The 17,350-nt window shown below is 34.2% G+C and overlaps 5 protein-coding genes across 5 annotated transcripts in view; 4 read left to right on the plus strand and 1 right to left on the minus strand.

The window, feature by feature from the left end:
• Positions 1–4,223: 4,223 nt before the first annotated feature.
• Positions 4,224–7,358, plus strand: LOC106336042 (peptidyl-prolyl cis-trans isomerase FKBP62). Its single transcript, XM_013774756.1, has 13 exons — positions 4,224–4,496; positions 4,579–4,665; positions 4,870–5,130; positions 5,223–5,297; positions 5,388–5,468; positions 5,561–5,755; positions 5,847–5,939; positions 6,032–6,207; positions 6,294–6,416; positions 6,487–6,633; positions 6,734–6,861; positions 6,956–7,052; positions 7,137–7,358. Exons 1-13 carry the CDS (start codon positions 4,313–4,315, stop codon positions 7,140–7,142), a joined length of 1,653 nt encoding a protein of 550 aa, XP_013630210.1. The 5' UTR covers positions 4,224–4,312; the 3' UTR covers positions 7,143–7,358.
• Positions 7,359–7,691: 333 nt separating this feature from the next.
• LOC106333560 lies at positions 7,692–8,850 on the plus strand. The gene has a single exon (XM_013771994.1). It carries the CDS (start codon positions 7,835–7,837, stop codon positions 8,669–8,671), a length of 837 nt encoding a protein of 278 aa, XP_013627448.1. The 5' UTR covers positions 7,692–7,834; the 3' UTR covers positions 8,672–8,850.
• Positions 8,851–9,964: 1,114 nt separating this feature from the next.
• On the plus strand, positions 9,965–12,306 carry LOC106333092 (protein NRT1/ PTR FAMILY 4.1-like). Its single transcript, XM_013771574.1, has 4 exons — positions 9,965–10,061; positions 10,144–10,361; positions 10,439–10,944; positions 11,375–12,306. The coding sequence occupies exons 1-4, from the start codon at positions 9,965–9,967 to the stop codon at positions 12,099–12,101; spliced, it is 1,548 nt and encodes a 515-aa protein (XP_013627028.1). The 3' UTR covers positions 12,102–12,306.
• A 3,321-nt stretch (positions 12,307–15,627) lies between these two features.
• Positions 15,628–16,595, plus strand: LOC106330373 (protein NRT1/ PTR FAMILY 4.1-like). Its single transcript, XM_013768846.1, has 2 exons — positions 15,628–16,349; positions 16,535–16,595. The coding sequence occupies exons 1-2, from the start codon at positions 15,628–15,630 to the stop codon at positions 16,593–16,595; spliced, it is 783 nt and encodes a 260-aa protein (XP_013624300.1).
• A 635-nt stretch (positions 16,596–17,230) lies between these two features.
• The window catches only part of LOC106330374, a 6,390-nt gene continuing 6,270 nt past the window's right edge, over positions 17,231–17,350 (minus strand). The window contains exon 5 of the mRNA XM_013768847.1: positions 17,231–17,236. Coding sequence (XP_013624301.1) covers positions 17,231–17,236 — 6 coding nt within the window. The remainder of the gene's footprint in view (positions 17,237–17,350) is intronic.

Genomic DNA, 17,350 nt, shown 5'->3' on the forward strand with positions numbered 1-17,350 from the left:
TTTGCTTCAGGCCGCTCCTTAATTGAGCTTGAATCTTCTTCTAAAGTCGGGTACTCGCAGATGGACGGGTTGAGAAACCTCTGAATTGTAAAATTCATAACTTCTTGCTCCGTGAATATATTGGCCCAATTCCAATTGGCCTGGACTCCTTCTTGAGTGTAGAATCCAATAAAATTTGTTTCATGTTGAAAGTCCTTCTGGTTGTAGATATATACGCCTTGGACTGAACCTCGGTCGCTGGTACCTCCTAGATGGCCGGTTTGGACGGTTTGGTGAGACTCTGGTTGAACCATGGATTTCGTGACCACAACAGTTGGTATTCCACCATGGTGCTCGTTTCTGATCAAAAAAAGTTCGTAGCAATTCCATCAATTAACTCTCTCCACCACCACTTCACAACTCGTCTGACCACATCTCATTGTCTGACCACACAACACCCGTCCACACATCGAGTGACCACACACCTCCCATCCACTCATCACCTGAGCAAATACTCATGTCCTAACCAAACTTCGTCTGACCATATCTCTTCTGACCACGACTCACTTACTTTCTCAACCTTGGAAACCCATTAGTTACACCCTAAAAGGCATGCTCCCATTCTTGATTCCCATTCCGGAACCCTCCTTTCATCTCTCCACCACTTTACAACTCTTCTGACCACATCTCATCGCCCAACCACACAACACCCATCCACACATCGAGTGACCACACACCTCCCCTCCATTCATCACCTGACCACAATACTCTCGTACAACTAGGGTCTGGCCATATATTTGCTAACTAAACTTCGTCTGACCATATCTTGTCTGACCTCAACTCATCTTCTTCGATTAATTACACCCTAAAAGACATTCTTCTTTGTAGCCGTTAGATTTTCTGTCTTTAAATTGATCTCACGCGTACAAGCCATTCACATAAATCCATATACATACCTTTCTGGTTCATAACTTTATTATTAAATGCAACTAGACACCAACTAAGTTTCATTACAGGTTGCCTCCTAAAAAAACATTCTTCTCCTTAGCAAAAAAAAGGTTATTTTCGTCCTCAATAAAACACCTGTCACATTAAAGTGTGTCAAAACAATATTGTGTCTTTTAGTGCAATGATAACTCAAAAAGTGTTATTTTATGTAAGTCACCTGACACCCCACAATCGTTTTCATCATCCATATAACTGGATCCTAGTGATGCTAAAAAGGTAAAAACTGTAACATTGGAAGAGAGCACTCCTCTCTATATTAGTAATCTTATATATTATAAAACAGAAGTCACAATATTGATTCATGTGTATTTTTTTAAAAAATAGACTATCATTAGAAATCAGTTATTATTCATTTATTACTAATAATATGAATTAATAATATATCATTCCTAATATAACATCGACTCCTAAAAATCCGAATTTGTTAACAAACTCACCTTGATTCATGTGTGATATTTTTATTTGGATCATCATTTAATTTTTTATTAAATGTATTTTCTTAATGCTAATATATAATCTTTTAACTACTTAAATCATAATATAATTTGATATCTTTTAATTTAAAATATAAATATATATATTTAATTTTCTTAACAAATGTGTTGAAAAAATTATAACAATACCTTAATTATCAAAAATTGTATATAAATATTTTCACTAATTTTGTAATTAGTAATGAAATTAATGTTATTATACATTAATATATATATATATATACTCAGTTATCTTTTACAAAAAAAAATATATCAAATTTTACTATTGTATAGTTATATCTATCATTTTAAAATAAAACACTGTATTTAACTAAATATGATAAAATTATTTTAAACTGATAAATTAATATAATTTATTTTCACAAACATTTAAAATTTATGCTAGAAATATAATATGTTGGTAAAACGGGTTAACATTAGTAAATTAGATTATTCATGTATAAAATTAACTTGTCTTAAACTTTTATATATATATATATATAGTTATTATCTTAAATGAATAAACATAAAAAATATTGATAAAAGAAATCTAGCGCTTTGAATAACAGATCATGATCATAATAATTGAATAAAAAAATAATTTTAAAATATATATAATAAAAAATACCAAATATATGTGATGATTTGAAATAATCAATTAACTTACAGCATAAAACTATCAAATTGTTATATTTAAAATAATTATATATAAACATTAAAATATATAAGTAACTTAAAAAAATATATTCTAATTATGTAAAATATATATAAACATGAAATTTAATACCCACACGGTTGTGCGGGTCCAAATCTAGTCCCGTAGACTATATTTACGAAGTGATTTTGCCACATGTTATTTCCACGATCAATTTCACAAAACAATATGACATGGCTACTGAAATTGATGACATGGCTTCCAGAAAAATATGACATGGATAATTTCATTTAATGTTGATTTATATTTTTGGAAAACTTATTAGAATATGATAATAATTCATATATTACATTTAATATTGATATATCTTTTTGGTAAACTTTTTCTTAAATATGGTAATAGCTCATACATCAATTATAAAACAAAGATATTCATATATAACATTTCAAATTTTGAAATATTATTATTTTGTATTAATTATAATTACTAAAGCTTTCAAAAATTTATACAATTTTTTAAAAAAATTAAATATCTAATCGTAAGATCATTAGTTTCTTATATATTTACAAATTTTATAAATATTGTTTAGGTTACATTTTTGATAATTATACAATTTTATATCATTTTTATTAGTTTAATACAAATTGATTTAATATATATCAAATCTATATTAAATATTAGTAAGAAAATTGTAAAATCTATAATATTTAATAAAATGTATTTTTAAATATAAATTAAATTAAAAAAATTCTTTATTGCACATGGTGCAGGAACACCTAGTTAATTTTATAAGCCGTACAATCGTTGAAAAAATTCTTTATTGCACATGGTGCAGAAACACCTAGTTAATTTTATAAGCCGCACAATCGTTGAACTTACCATAAAAGCTTTTAAAATTAGCATGATTTGGCCACTTAACAGACCGTAGCCGAACCCTAAGCAAAATAAAAGATGATGTTTCTTAAAAAATATTTATTCACTTATTCTTTGGGTAAATCTCCAAAATAGCACATTTCTAAGTTTATGTCACAAGAATAGCCCTCAAAAACTAAAATGACCAAAATAGCATTTTATGTTTTAAAAAATTTAATTTTTTTTTATTTTTCAAAATTTGAAATCTTATCCCAAAACCCTACTCCCTAAAACCTAAACTTTAAACCCTAAACCCCATCCCTAAACTCTAAACCCTAAATCCCACCCCTAAACTCTAAACCTTTAATCCTAAACCCTAAACCCTAAACTCTAAACCCTAAACCCTAAATCATAAACTCCACCTCTTAACTTTAAACCCTAATGTCTAAATTAATTTACCATTAGGGTATAAGTGTATATTTATCTCTTTTGATAAAACCTTAAGTGCTATTTTGGTCATTTTTATTCTTAAAGACTATATTTGTGACAAAAACTTTTTTAGTGGTATCTTAGTCATTTTCTCTTATTCTTTTTGCTCCACAAAAATAATTTTATGTATTTAATATTAAAACACCTTGAATTTATATTTTAAATGTAGAATTATAAATTTTAAATAAAATTAAACTAATAGTAATTTAGTAAACTCAAATAGTTTTCTTAAAATTTAATGCTATTAAAGAATATTTTTTAATAAAGACGGAAAATTTATATTTTTAAAAAAGTTTCCAAAACGTTTTATTTTGTGGAAATAATTTTTTATTATTTTATGAAAATTTAAGCACAGTTTTATTTGCACGACACTACACTAGATTGATATTATATATTTACTTAACACATACTTTTTAGTTTATATAAAGGAGAAATTATATATTTCTAAAATTTGAATTGTAAATTTGTAAGTCTCTTTTATCGTGTAGAAGCATGATTACCTTTTTTCTGAACCAAACCTTATTGGGCCCGATCAAGAATCTGTACTATTCTGCACTTTTGCCAACCTAATAGAGAATTTACTGAAAATAGTTAAAGCCCAGTAGAAACAGCTGACGTAATCAAAGTTCACATCTGTCGTAACGGCGTCACGAGTGAAACAACATTTGTATTGTAAATTTGTAATATTCAGGAACAGTCTTTTAACACCGTCATCTTCTCGCTCTCTCGCATAAAGGAAAAGGAAGGCTCTAGAACCCTTTTACTCACCCGAATATATAAACCACGTTACCAACCTCAACTCTCCTCACAAACTCTTCTCTTGCGATTCGTTTACTTTCGTGCTTTTTGAATCGAGATGGATGAAGATTTCGAGATGCCTCCCGTCGGTGGAATGAACGGCGACGACGAGATGGATTTCGGCGACGACGCCTCCTTCCTCAAAGTCGGCGAGGAGAAGGAGATCCAGCAAGGCTTGAAGAAGAAGCTCCTCAAGGAAGGCGAAGGATTCGAGACTCCGGAGAACGGCGATGAAGTCGAAGGTAAACTTAACATCGATTCGAATCTCCAATTTGTCTTCTTTTCGATTTGACTCAGCTGAAACTTAATTGATCTCTTCTGCAGTGCACTACACTGGTACTTTGCTCGATGGGACCAAGTTCGATTCCAGCCGCGACCGAGGAACGCCTTTCAAATTCACTCTCGGTCAAGGTCAGTGGATTCAATCTCTTTGATTATGATCGATAAGCTTAGTCCCAAGCGCGTATCTTGAATTTGAGATTATAGTTACATTCTAGTATCACTGTGCTGCTAGGTTTTATCAGTGTTTATCATTATTAGCCTAAAGGGATTAACTTTGGTAGAGATCTGTGTGAATTGTTTGCTTATTATTTTGTCTTGGCAATGTGATTGCAGGTCAGGTTATTAAAGGATGGGATATTGGTATTAAGACTATGAAGAAAGGCGAAAACGCTGTTTTCACTATCCCTTCCGAGCTGGCTTATGGGGAATCTGGCTCGCCGCCGACCATCCCTGCCAATGCCACGCTTCAGTTTGATGTGGAGTTGCTTTCTTGGTCTAGTGTCAAGGACATATGCAAAGATGGTGGTGTGTTTAAGAAGATTGTTGCTGCGGGAGAGAAGTGGGAAACCCCAAAGGATCTCGATGAAGTTCTTGGTTTGTGTCCAGTTTCTTTGTGACTTACTTTAGAGATTGGTCTGTGTTTTTGATATCCCTAACGGTATTCTCCTGTGTATTTGTTTGTTCAGTTAAGTATGTGGCTAAGCTCGAGGATGGTACTGTTGTTGGGAAATCTGATGGTGTTGAGTTCACTGTTAAAGACGGTTAGTGCTCTGTTTCTTCTGACAAATGATGGAGATGTAAGATAGTATGTTCTGTCCCTGACAATCTTTGTGGTCTGTGTCATTATATAGGTTACTTCTGTCCTGCACTTGCTAAGGCTGTGAAAACCATGAAGAAGGCAGAGAAGGTTCTTCTGACTGTTAAACCACAATGTAAGACAGTTTTTTTTTCATTTGTGTTTTTATGGATCTTGGTATGATGTTGCACTTGTTGTCTCTTCCCAACTTGCTTATTAATGCGACAGATGGTTTCGGGGAGAAGGGCAAGCCAGCCTCTGCTGGTGAAGCTGCGGTTCCTCCAAACGCGACGCTTGAGATCGAGCTGGAGTTAGTTTCCTGGAAGACAGTTTCTGAAGTGACCGATGACAACAAGGTCATCAAGAAAATCTTGAAAGAAGGGGAAGGATATGAGCGTCCCAATGAGGGGGCGGTTGTGAAAGGTTTATATTTCAGATTTTGAGTGCACTTATCTCTTGTCGACTTGTCCAATAGCAGTTTCTTAAATGTCTTTTTTTTTGTTCTTTCTGGCAGTGAAACTGATAGGTAAACTTGGAGATGGTACTGTGTTCCTAAAGAAAGGTCACGGTGAAGGTGAAGAGCCCTTTGAGTTCAAAACAGATGAAGGTAACTACACTTCTGCAAAACTTCTGTAAACTTTTCGTTGGTTATTCCAACTTTTATCGTTCTAATTGATTTTGCTGGGTGCTTTTTAACAGAGCAAGTGATCGATGGGCTTGATAAAGCTCTGTTGAAGATGAAGAAGGGTGAAGTGGCATTGGTGACCATAGACCCAGTGTATGCTTTTGGTTCAACTGAGTCAAAGCAGGAATTAGCTGTGGTGCCGCCAAACTCAACCGTCTATTATGAGGTTGACCTTGTGTCTTTCGACAAGGTTAGTGCAGTTTTGAGTGTTTACCCCTCTTTCAGAGAATAAAGCAAATGTGGGTGTCCAACACTTGTTTGTCACTGATCTTTTAGGAAAGGGAATCGTGGGACATGAACACTGAGGAGAAGATTGAAGCTGCTGGTAAGAAGAAGGAAGAAGGAAATGCCAAGTTCAAAGCAGGCAAATACGCACTCGCTTCCAAGAGATACGAGAAGGTAATAAATATGAAAGCGTTAGTGTTATTTTACGTTGAATATTATCTCACATGGTTTGGTTTCTTCTCAGGCTGTCAAATACATTGAATACGACTCATCCTTCAGCGAGGATGAGAAGAAGCAAGCAAAAGCATTGAAAGTGGCGTGCAATCTGAACGATGCAGCTTGCAAACTGAAGTTGAAAGAATACAGGCAAGCTGAAAAGCTATGCACAAAGGTAAAACTAATTGGTGGTCAAGACTTGCATATCCTTTCTTTTTTTATAACTTCAGAGCCAATAATGATGGAAAGTGGTTTGCTTTGGATATATGTTTTAGGTGCTAGAGCTGGAAAGCACCAATGTGAAGGCCCTATACAGGAGAGCGCAGGCTTACATGGAGTTGGCTGATTTGGACTTGGCTGAGTTTGATGTCAAGAAGGCCCTTGAAGTCGATCCCGACAACAGGTTTGTCTTCTTTCATCTAGTGAGTGAACATTATAGATTGTAAAGTTAAATCTAAATGTGATTTGGTTTTTTTTTTTTATTATCAAAATGATAGGGAAGTGAAGGTGGAGCAGAGAAGGCTGAAGGAGAAAATGAAGGAGTTTAACAAAAAGGAGGCCAAGTTTTACGGAAACATGTTTGCAAAACTCTCTGTAAGTATCTCTCTAATCTTACCAGCACATATTTGTTGATTTTAAGCGTAATTAACCGAACTTTATTTGGGTGAGAATGTGCAGAAGTGAAGCAGCAGCATCGTGGAGAATGGTTCACTGGCTTTGGATGTTTTTCTCTTTTCTGTACCTTTGCCTAATTTCGATCAAGTTGTGTTTTTTTAGATAAGACTCCTCAAGACATTGTTGTTCTTTATTAAATGTTAGCGTTTGATAATTTATAATCGAGATTCTCGTCATACCTTGTGTGAATCGATTAGAATTCATCAAGCAAATTTTTACATGTTGTTTCCTAATTGTTCACAACTTTGGTTGCTCTGTTCAGAGCTTTGCCACGGTCTATCAAAACTTATCAAACATGCTCTTCTACCGAAGTTCAACCAATTAGGATGGAAGCACTTCTACTAAACGTCCTACGTTAATTGATGTGACCAATGAAGAATAAAAACAAACACGAACGGTGCATAAAATGAACTTTGCTTTAGGATATATGTTCTTGTAAGAATACTCAAAAAAGAATATACTTGGCTGCTCTAAATCTTGTCCGTCCATACGACTTGGAAAAAATCCTCAGGTACAATAGGATATCCTTCCTATGCACTAGTCTTTCGTCAGATAGATAACAAATTGTAAAAGGCAAAAAATAAAAAGAAACATAGAAAAGAAAAAAGAAACAAGGAATATTCCCAGCTAAATGCTCCACCGTAACGCACTCAAACGCTCACTTTAAATTCGATTCTCTCACCTTTTCACTTCTCATCTATATGGCGATCTTCTCTAAAACCAAACGTGTCACCGACCCACTAGACGATGAAGCCAAGGCTCGGATCTTCAGCAACCACAGCAGCATACTAGAAGACCAAGACTCTCCTGAAATCTGCGAACTCGAGTTTCTCGAAGACAGATCACAAACACTCTACGACTCTGACTCCGACTTGTCTGAAAATTCCGCAACGGAACGTTCCGGTGAAGAAGCTAGTGAGAAGATCTTAAAGATGGCCTTGAGCTTCTCCGACTATGATCCTTATCGAAACATATTGCTATCTCATGTTCTGAAAGCAGTGGAAGCATATTCCAGTTTCAGATCCCGGCGGAAACATGTTTTCAAAGACAAGGTAGCATCGTTTCTACGAGAGCTCGGACACAACGCCGCCGTTTGCGTTTCGAAATGGAACTCATCATCTAAACTCACCGCCGGGAGTTACGACTTCATCGACGTCGTTCACAAACCCCCTGGTGATCGGACATCCGTTCGTTACTTTGTTGATCTAGACTTTGCTTCTGAGTTCGAGATCGCGAGGCCCACACTCCAATACGCGCGTGCGTTGCAGTTGCTGCCTCGTGTTTTCGTAGGAAAGGAAGAGAATCTTAGGACGGTTGTGAGAGAGGCTTGCGACGCGGCGAAGAGGTCGATGAAGAGCCGTGGTTTGTCTCTCCCGCCGTGGCGGAGATTCTCTTACTTGCAACACAAGTGGTTTGGTCCGTGCACGAGAAGGGCTGGATCTGGTTTGGAAGTGGCGCCGTTGAATAAAGACGCCGTTAGCTGTCGCTCTGTGGGGTTTGATGACGCCGTCAATGCACGTCTGATCATCAGGACGTGATCCGCGTCCATGCAGCATGTACTAGTATTAAATGAATAGTTAAGTAGGGACTACACTTTTTTTCCAATGGATTTTAAGGAGACTAAAATATTAATTAGCATCTTAAAAATTAAGGCCATGATGTCAATGTTAACGTTCTACCACTGGGTTAAGTGGCATTAATAATCATATGCTTTTCTTTCGAACAACTAATAATAATCACATGCCAAGAGTTGTGATATTTAATAATCACATAACCTATGATATGAAATTGGACATGTAAGAATATTAGCAAATAAATTTGATTGTATAAGCAGCGATTTATAATTTGGATTTAAAACTGCATAACACCACATGACCACAGTATCGGCAACTGAAAGAAGCATTGAGTTTTTTTTTTGGAAACTACATGATTTTATTGAATTATGATACTAATAGTTTTAGATAGAAAGATTGACAAGTATGAAAATTGCATTAGTGATGTGAAAATATGACTGCTCGTCAAGTTAGCCTATATGCATTTCATTACAAATGCAATTCCTATGTATAATAAGTTGATTGCCATTGACAAACTGTATGTTTATGTATCTTACGCTTTTTCAGAGATTTTGTCGTCTATTACGAACCAAACAACAAGTCGTTTCCTTTGCCACTACAAAAACTTATGCTAGCTAAACAAAAAATAGTTTTGTAAATGTTTTCCTTTTCCATGCAAGTCTAAGAAACTAGAAATTTCTGATTTTTGCCATATTTTGGGTTTTGAATATAAGAAAGGAAAGAAATGGTAGATGCATGAACCTTTTGACTTGACTGCATGATATCCGATATTACTTTAAAAGTTACCTTAGAGCATTTTTAAAATAAGATTTGGAATATTCTGTAATTGATACATCATACATGGATATCATTCAGTGACTACACTATGGCATGTTAGATAATAATTTTGAATACATGAATACAAAATAAACTGATTTAACCAATACAGAGATACATATTACTCTTGCATGTCTCAATACAAATTAAGAAATATATGACAGTTTTACTAATTATATAAAAAGTGGAAAGATAGTGCCATTACTTGCAAATGTCCAAACAAAACTAGTCAGTAGACACTTGTAAAACAGGTCAATAAATAGTAATTGCTTTCCGTTTCAGCTCTTAATTACTTTGTTTTTACATTCTCACGCAATTTCTTCTTATTTTCTTATATAAACAAAACCCAAAAGCAACCACCATCGGTAATGTTAAACACCTAATAAATTACTTTACACAAAATATCTATTAAATCATCCTTGTTTCTAAAGAATCGTAGATATGCAGAATGAGATGGAAGAGAAATTTGAAGATTGGAGGGGCAAAGAGGCAATCCCTGGCAAGCATGGTGGAATTAGAGCTGCTTCCATCGCTTGTGGTAAATTTCTATACCTCAACAAAAACACCCTTATAAATTGTACTTTCATTATTTATAAGAGCTTTGGTGTATGCTGATGTAGTTGTGGAGATGATGGAGAATATGGTGTTCTTAGCATGTTCAACCAACTTCATCACATACTTTACAAAATCATGGCATTACTCATCAGCCAAAGCATCGAACATGGTGACCAATTTCACAGGAACGTCGTTTTTGCTCACTATCATTGGTGGTTTTGTTGCTGACTCTTTTCTCACTCGCTTCACCGCTTTCGTCATATTTTGTTCCATTGAACTCCTGGTAACTAGAAAACACTCCATTGAATCTTTTAAAATAATAATTTATACATATATAAATTTAAAACTATACTCCTATAGGGTTTGATCTTGTTGACCATCCAAGCACATACCCCTAAGTTACAACCTCACGGAGATAACACTCCTTCAACTCTTCAATCACTGGTTCTATTCACCGGACTATATGCAGTAGCTACAGGTGTTGGAGGTGTCAAAGCCTCTTTGCCTGCTCATGGAGGCGACCAGCTTGATAGTCGAAAGCAAGGACTTATCTCAGGATTTTTCAGTTGGTACTTCTTCTCTATCTGCTTTGGAGGCCTCTTGGCCGTTACAATTATGGTTTGGACTGAAGAGAACAAAGGATGGAGCTCCAGCTTCGATATCTGCACCGTGATTTTGGCCTCTGCACTCTTTATTTTCACCGTGGGATTTCCTATGTATCGGTTCAGGCGTCCAACGGGAAGCCCTTTGACCAGAATTGTGAACGTGTTTGTTTCAGCCGCAAGAAACCGAAATAGGTTTGTAACGGATGCAGAGATAACGCTGAATAACTCTACCGACAAAAGCATTCATCACAACAAATTCAAGTAATGCTAAACACGTATTTTTTATTTTTATTTATTTGCACTAACATAATTAAGTTTTGTTGACTTCTAAAGTGCTAAAACAAAACAAACTAAATATGGTTCCTACTTCCCATAGAAATGAATGAAGAAACAATAAGCTTTCATAATTTTGATTCTGCATGTATTTCAACTAATCTTTTTACCTTTTAATAAAAATATATTTTCAATTAAAATAGTTAATTAGACTCTCCTAACTAAATTTGAAAGACGTGGGTATAATCAATAAAAATGGTTATTGATCTTATTTCAAAAGCCATAGATTGGCATATAAAAAAAGCCATAGATTCTCGTTAATTATTGTATGTATTAAAGTTCACTTTTATTTAATGATTTATGATTTATATGATTCAAATGCGTTATAACAAGATCGGTATTGGTATTTGATTTTCAGGTTTTTAAATAAAGCGAAGCTCAACAACAAGATCTCAGCAACAGAAGTTGAAGAAACAAGAACGTTTCTAGCTCTCCTACCAATATTTGCGAGCACAATTGTAATGAACTGTTGCTTAGCACAACTCTCAACCTACTCCGTACAACAAGGCATGCTGATGAACAGAAAACTCTCAAAGTCCTTCGAGGTTCCTCCCGCTTCTCTCAACACTATTGCTCTCCTATTTATGCTCTCTTCTATAGCTTTCTACGAACTCTTTGGAAAAAGAATCTCATCAAGCAACAACGAAAGGTCGTCGTGCTTCAATTTGAAACGCATAGGAACAGGCCTAGCTCTTACATCTGTTGCAATGGCCATAGCAGCAATCGTGGAGGCCAAGAGAAAACACGAGGCGGTTCACAATAGCATCAAAATATCTGTGTTCTGGTTAGAGTTTCAGTATGTTTTGCTGAGTTTCTCGGATGTGTTGACTCTTGGAGGAATGTTAGAGTTCTTTTATAGAGAATCTCCGGCGAGTATGAAGAGCATCAGCACGGCGTTGGGGTGGTTTTCCACCGCATTAGGTTTCTTCCTCAGTACGGTTCTTGTGGATGTCACTAAATCGGTCACGGGATGGCTCGACGGAGAAGATGTTAACGGCTCCAGGCTCGAGCTGTTTTATGCGGTCCTGTGTGTTCTTAACACCCTTAATCTTTTTAATTATATTTTCTGGGCGAAAAGATATTAAGCTAAAAAAAGAAAACAAAGTATGTGCTCGTCTTTTGTCAAAAGTACTCTTTAGTTTTGTTAAAGTCTGACATAATCTTTTAGTGAAGATGCTAAGCATAATGTGTGTGTGTGTGGTCTCGTGATGTAGTGGAAGTCTAAATCAAGTCACTTGTGTACTTGTTTCTTGTGGTCGTTCGCAAGATGGTTGAGATTGCATTGTAATAAAGGGACGAAATAGTAACCATCCCATAAAAGTCTTCTTTTTTTTTTTTTTTTTTTTGTAACACTCCCATAAAAGTCTTCTTAATTTGTGATTCTACCCTAATTAAGAAATTTCAAAGGTAACATTTTTAAGAACGAAATTTCCCTTTACCTAAGCAGGGTGAGTGGTAACACATTGATCAGCGTTTTATTAACAACTAGGGTTTAACCCGCCCAAAACAAATGAAAAAGTAATTGAAAAATATCTAAAATTTTAAGGGAAATTTAACTGCGCGTATTGCAGTTGCTGCCTCGTGTTTTGGTTGGAAAGGAGGAAAATCTGAGGACGATTGTGAGAGAGTCGTGCGTCGCGGCGAATTGGTCGTTGAAGAGCCGTGGCTTGTCTCTCCCGCCGTGGCGGAGATTCTCTTACCTGCAGCACAAGTGGTTCGGTCTGTGCACGAGAAGGGCTGGATCTAGTTTGGAAGTGACAACGTTGAATAAAGACGCCGTTAGCTGTCGCTCTGTGGGGTTTGATGACGCCGTCAATGCACGTTTGTTCATCAGGACGTGATCCGCATCCATGCACCGCATCCATGCAGCCTGTACAAGTATTAAATGAATAGTTAAGTAGGGACTACACTTTTATTTTTAAAACACCAACACATTACATCATCATATAATCTCTAACTCTATTAGATATGATCAACTACCTGTAACATATGAGATATTGATGAACAGCTCTACGGATAAAGATTCCACGATGAAACTCTCCTTGAAACACTTGGATCAACGGACGATTCTGCATGTAAGACATTCTCGATCGACATGCTCTCTCCGCAGCAGACAACCACAACGAACGGTTCTGCCTACAGTACTCTGGAACGTCCAATAATTGCAAAGTCTAGGAATCGAACCTCAAACTTGGATGGAGAAGGCTTTGAACCTTAACCAATAGGCTATGGTGCTTCCGCAAATACTACAATTTTTCCCATCGATTTTAGGGAGACATCATGTCCAACCATTAAGTTTCCTACGGTGGGTATCTATACTATTATTTGCGAAGTGAATTTGCTTACTTGTCATCTTCTCCATGATTTTAGTTAATTTGCTTACTTGTAATCTTTTCCATCATTTTAACATAAGTCATTAGTTTAATTAATATTTTTTTATATCTATATATTTATCATGATATTTAAGATAATTAATAATCATTAACATATTTTAACAATAAATATACTATTATTTTATAAAAATATATTTAATATATAATTATCATGATATTAAGGACATTTAATTAATAAATATATATTAACAATATCTACCAAAAATATCATCATAACTTATATCTTATATTTAGTTTATAATTTTATTACTAATATTATAGCCAGTTTCTATTATTTTTATTAGAAATATTGATCAAATACAGATTACTATAAAATTTATATATAAGTATACTAATATATATCAATTAATCATTTTCATTGGTTTATTCGGTTTGATCGCTTAATATACTGAACCAAATTTATACACTGCGGTTTCTTAAAAATAACATCCATTCGGTTTATTCAGTACTACCAAATCCAAACTATTTTTTCTATTTTCGTTTGGTTCGGTTTTAAATGGTTCTCTTTTAAATGGTTCGATTTTAACGGATTGAACACTCATAAACTATCGTTATTTTGTTAATATTTTATATTTTTGATTTTTTTCATCTTTTCAGTACCACATGATTTTTTTTCAGTCCAAATACAATATGTGTTAATTTTAAATACAAATTTCCTAATTTACTTATTAATATAGAAAATATTTTGATCCAAAATCTACATCACATAAACAAAACTGTAAAAAAAAAAACATAGTTTAATACATTGATTACCAATATGAATAATGAAATTTATAATTTATAAAATTTAATTGTTTTGTCTAGTTTAATTATAATTATTTTATAAAAATAAAATTTAGAAAAAAAATTGTTAGATATATTAATACGGCGGAACATCAACTAGTTTACACGTATAAATAATATTTTAATTTTCTGTTTTAATTTTTGTCTTCAAATGAAATATTAGTGGGTTAGAAAGTGACACATAGGGAAAGAAGTCTAAGGTAGGTTTCTAATAAGCCCGTAAATCCGATACTTTATTTCTTCTCTTTCCACTTTTTTTTTATAATTTAAATTCTAACAAATACTCCTATAAAAACCTGTCGTTGGAGGTAATCTAAGAAGTTAAAATATTAAGTAGCATCTTAAAATTAAGGCCACGATGTCAAAGTTAACGTTCTACCACTGGGTTAATTTGCATTAATAATCGTATATTACCTTAACAACTAACTAGTTTAAGATTTCCGCCTTGCGGATAATGAACATTTGATATACAAATTATTTTTACATATTATTATTTGTTTAACATTTTTACATATTGTGAAACAAATTAATAAATATATATATAATAATTAAAAAAACTATTAATTGTTACATATATAATTAAATTGACACAAATACATAAATTTATTTAAAATCATTTGTGTTAAATAAATTTAAATCATTTGTGTTACATAACTTTTTTTATTTACAATCATTTGTGTTAAATAAATTTAAATAATTATTTTCTCTATTATATATGGTATGTAATTAAATTTAAATAATATTAACATATATATAATATTATTTTAATATGACTATCTATTAAATGAAACTTCCTAATCATATGATTTTATGATAATTTGTATTTTATTTTTAAAAGAATAAACCATTAATAACAAAACTTATAGTGTGTGACCTTCATGTATTTTTAATAATTTATAATCTTTCTTGAAAATTCAGTGAAAATTTTGAAATTAGAATATTAAGCTCTCAATAGTTGTTCAACGAAAATTTTTAAATTAAAATATTTATGTATTTTTATATGGAGTATAGTTTAATATATATATTAATCTGAATATCTATGGTTTTATGATCATTTGTATCTTATTATAACAAAAAATTTAAACAATTGATCACAATATTCAGTGTGAAACTTTTAACAGTTTTTCGTAATTTATAATCGTTTTTAAAAATTCAAAATATAACATATACAAAAAAAATAAATTTTTATTATATGGTTAATGTGATTGTTTTTTTTTTTTGGAAACTACATTATATTAGATAGAAAGCTTGACAAGTATGAAAACTCCATTATTGATGTGAAACTAGGACTTCTCGTCAAGTTAGCTTATATGCAATTTCTTTACAAATGCAATTCCTATGTATAATAATTTGATTGCCATTGACAAACTGTATGTATGTACATAGATAAAAAGCAGGACAATGGAAAGATCTTCAAATGCGTTATAACATAATAATGATTCAGTACAAAATAGAGCTTCAAGACCGTTATTGGTATTTGATTTTCAGGTTTTTAAATAAAGCGAAGCTCAACAATAATATCTCAGCAACAGATGTTGAAGAAACAAGAACGTTTCTAGCTCTCCTACCAATTTTTGCGAGCACAATTGTAATGAACTGTTGCTTAGCACAACTATCAACCTACTCCGTACAACAAGGCATGTTGATGAACAAAAAACTCACGCAGTCCTTCGAGGTTCCTCCCGCTTCTCTCAACGCTATTGCTCTCTTACTTTTGCTCTTTTCTATAGCTTTCTACGAACTATTTGGGAAAAGAATCTCATCAAGCAATAACGAAAGGTCAACGAGCTTCAATTTGAAACGCATAGGAGCAGGCCTAGCTCTCACCTCTGTTTCAATGGCGATAGCATCCATCGTGGAGGCCAAGAGAAAACACGAGGCGGTTCACAACAACATCAAAATCTCTGTGTTCTGGTTAGAGTTTCTGTATGTCTTGCTGAGTTTCTCGGATATGTTGACTCTTGGAGGAATGTTAGAGTTCTTCTATAGAGAATCTCCGGCGAGTATGAAGACCATCAGCACGGCGTTGGGGTGGTTCTCTACCTCATTAGGTTTCTTCCTAAGTTCGCTTCTTGTGGATGTCACTAAAGCGGTCACGGGATGGCTCGACGGAAAAGATGCTAACGGCTCCAGGCTCGAGCTGTTCTATGCGGTCCTGTGTGTTCTTAATACCCTTAATCTTTTTAATTATATTTTCTGGGCGAAAAGATATTAAGCAAAAAAAAGAAGAAACTGTATGTGCTTGTCTTTGTCAAAAGTATTCTTTCGTTTTGGTAAAGCTTGGTATAATCTCTCAGTTGGAGATGCTAAGCATCATGTGTGTGTGGGTTCTCGTGATGTAGTTGGAAGTCTAATTCAAGTCACTTGTGTACTTGTTTCTTGTGGGGTTGGCAAGATGGTTGATATGTCATTGTAATAAAGGGACGAAATAGTAAGGGCATCCGCATAGCTAGGACCAAAAAATTGGTCCTTAGATTAATTTATTGTTTTTGTTATGTTAAGAGATTTAGCTAAGGACAATTAGAAAAAGAAAGATTATTGGTAGGACCAAAATATTGGTTGGAGAGCTTCATTGGAGAGATTTAGGGCGAGGGATTGAGGGCGACACATTGGAATCGACAGAGAGATGGGAGAGATGGGACAGATCGCCGGAAGGTTCTGAAGGACCCTAAGATCGGTTCACTCGAATGGATCAGATTTGGATATGAACTCCGGATGGAGAACTGAATGGATTGAAGGGTCGCACGAAGGTTGCGGAAAGGCCTTCGATATTCCCGACTCCAAATGGTGCTTGATATGACTCACAAGACCACCAAGTGAAGGATCTCTCGTCGTTGCTTGATATGACTCACAAGGCCAACGATTTGAGGAAGTGTTTACTTGGATATGACTCACCAAGAAACAAGACAAGTTCTTAAACGAAGAACAAAGAGTTTAACTCAAAAGCTTTTGACAAAATCGATTTCTGATTTATTAAAATGAAAGAGTTTCATACTTATAGAGTTTTGTAGATCTAGGAATTAAATAGAAAACCAGATCTAGATCTAGATTTAGTCAATACACGGAAATAAAGAGATAAGCTAGTCAAAGTGACCGTTCGGCTTCTGTCCAGATGCATCCGAACCGGCTAAGTCCAAAGCGGTAAGGATCAGCACATA

Source organism: Brassica oleracea, chromosome C3 (genome assembly GCF_000695525.1).
Source record: "Brassica oleracea var. oleracea cultivar TO1000 chromosome C3, BOL, whole genome shotgun sequence".
NCBI lineage: Eukaryota > Viridiplantae > Streptophyta > Magnoliopsida > Brassicales > Brassicaceae > Brassica > Brassica oleracea.

Bases quoted from the DNA above. Each gene is read 5' to 3' on its own strand.
- LOC106336042 (XM_013774756.1), top strand. From the start codon at position 4,313: ATGGATGAAGATTTCGAGATGCCTCCCGTCGGTGGAATGAACGGCGAC. The intron at 5,131-5,222 runs GTTTGTGTCCAG...TTGTTTGTTCAG, and splicing joins GGATCTCGATGAAGTTCTTG to TTAAGTATGTGGCTAAGCTC. The intron at 6,862-6,955 runs GTTTGTCTTCTT...TCAAAATGATAG, and splicing joins GAAGTCGATCCCGACAACAG to GGAAGTGAAGGTGGAGCAGA.
- LOC106333560 (XM_013771994.1), top strand. From the start codon at position 7,835: ATGGCGATCTTCTCTAAAACCAAACGTGTCACCGACCCACTAGACGAT.
- LOC106333092 (XM_013771574.1), top strand. From the start codon at position 9,965: ATGCAGAATGAGATGGAAGAGAAATTTGAAGATTGGAGGGGCAAAGAG. The intron at 10,062-10,143 runs GTAAATTTCTAT...ATGCTGATGTAG, and splicing joins AGCTGCTTCCATCGCTTGTG to TTGTGGAGATGATGGAGAAT. The intron at 10,362-10,438 runs GTAACTAGAAAA...ATACTCCTATAG, and splicing joins TTTGTTCCATTGAACTCCTG to GGTTTGATCTTGTTGACCAT.
- LOC106330373 (XM_013768846.1), top strand. From the start codon at position 15,628: ATGATTCAGTACAAAATAGAGCTTCAAGACCGTTATTGGTATTTGATT. The intron at 16,350-16,534 runs GTGTGTTCTTAA...CTCGTGATGTAG, and splicing joins GAGCTGTTCTATGCGGTCCT to TTGGAAGTCTAATTCAAGTC.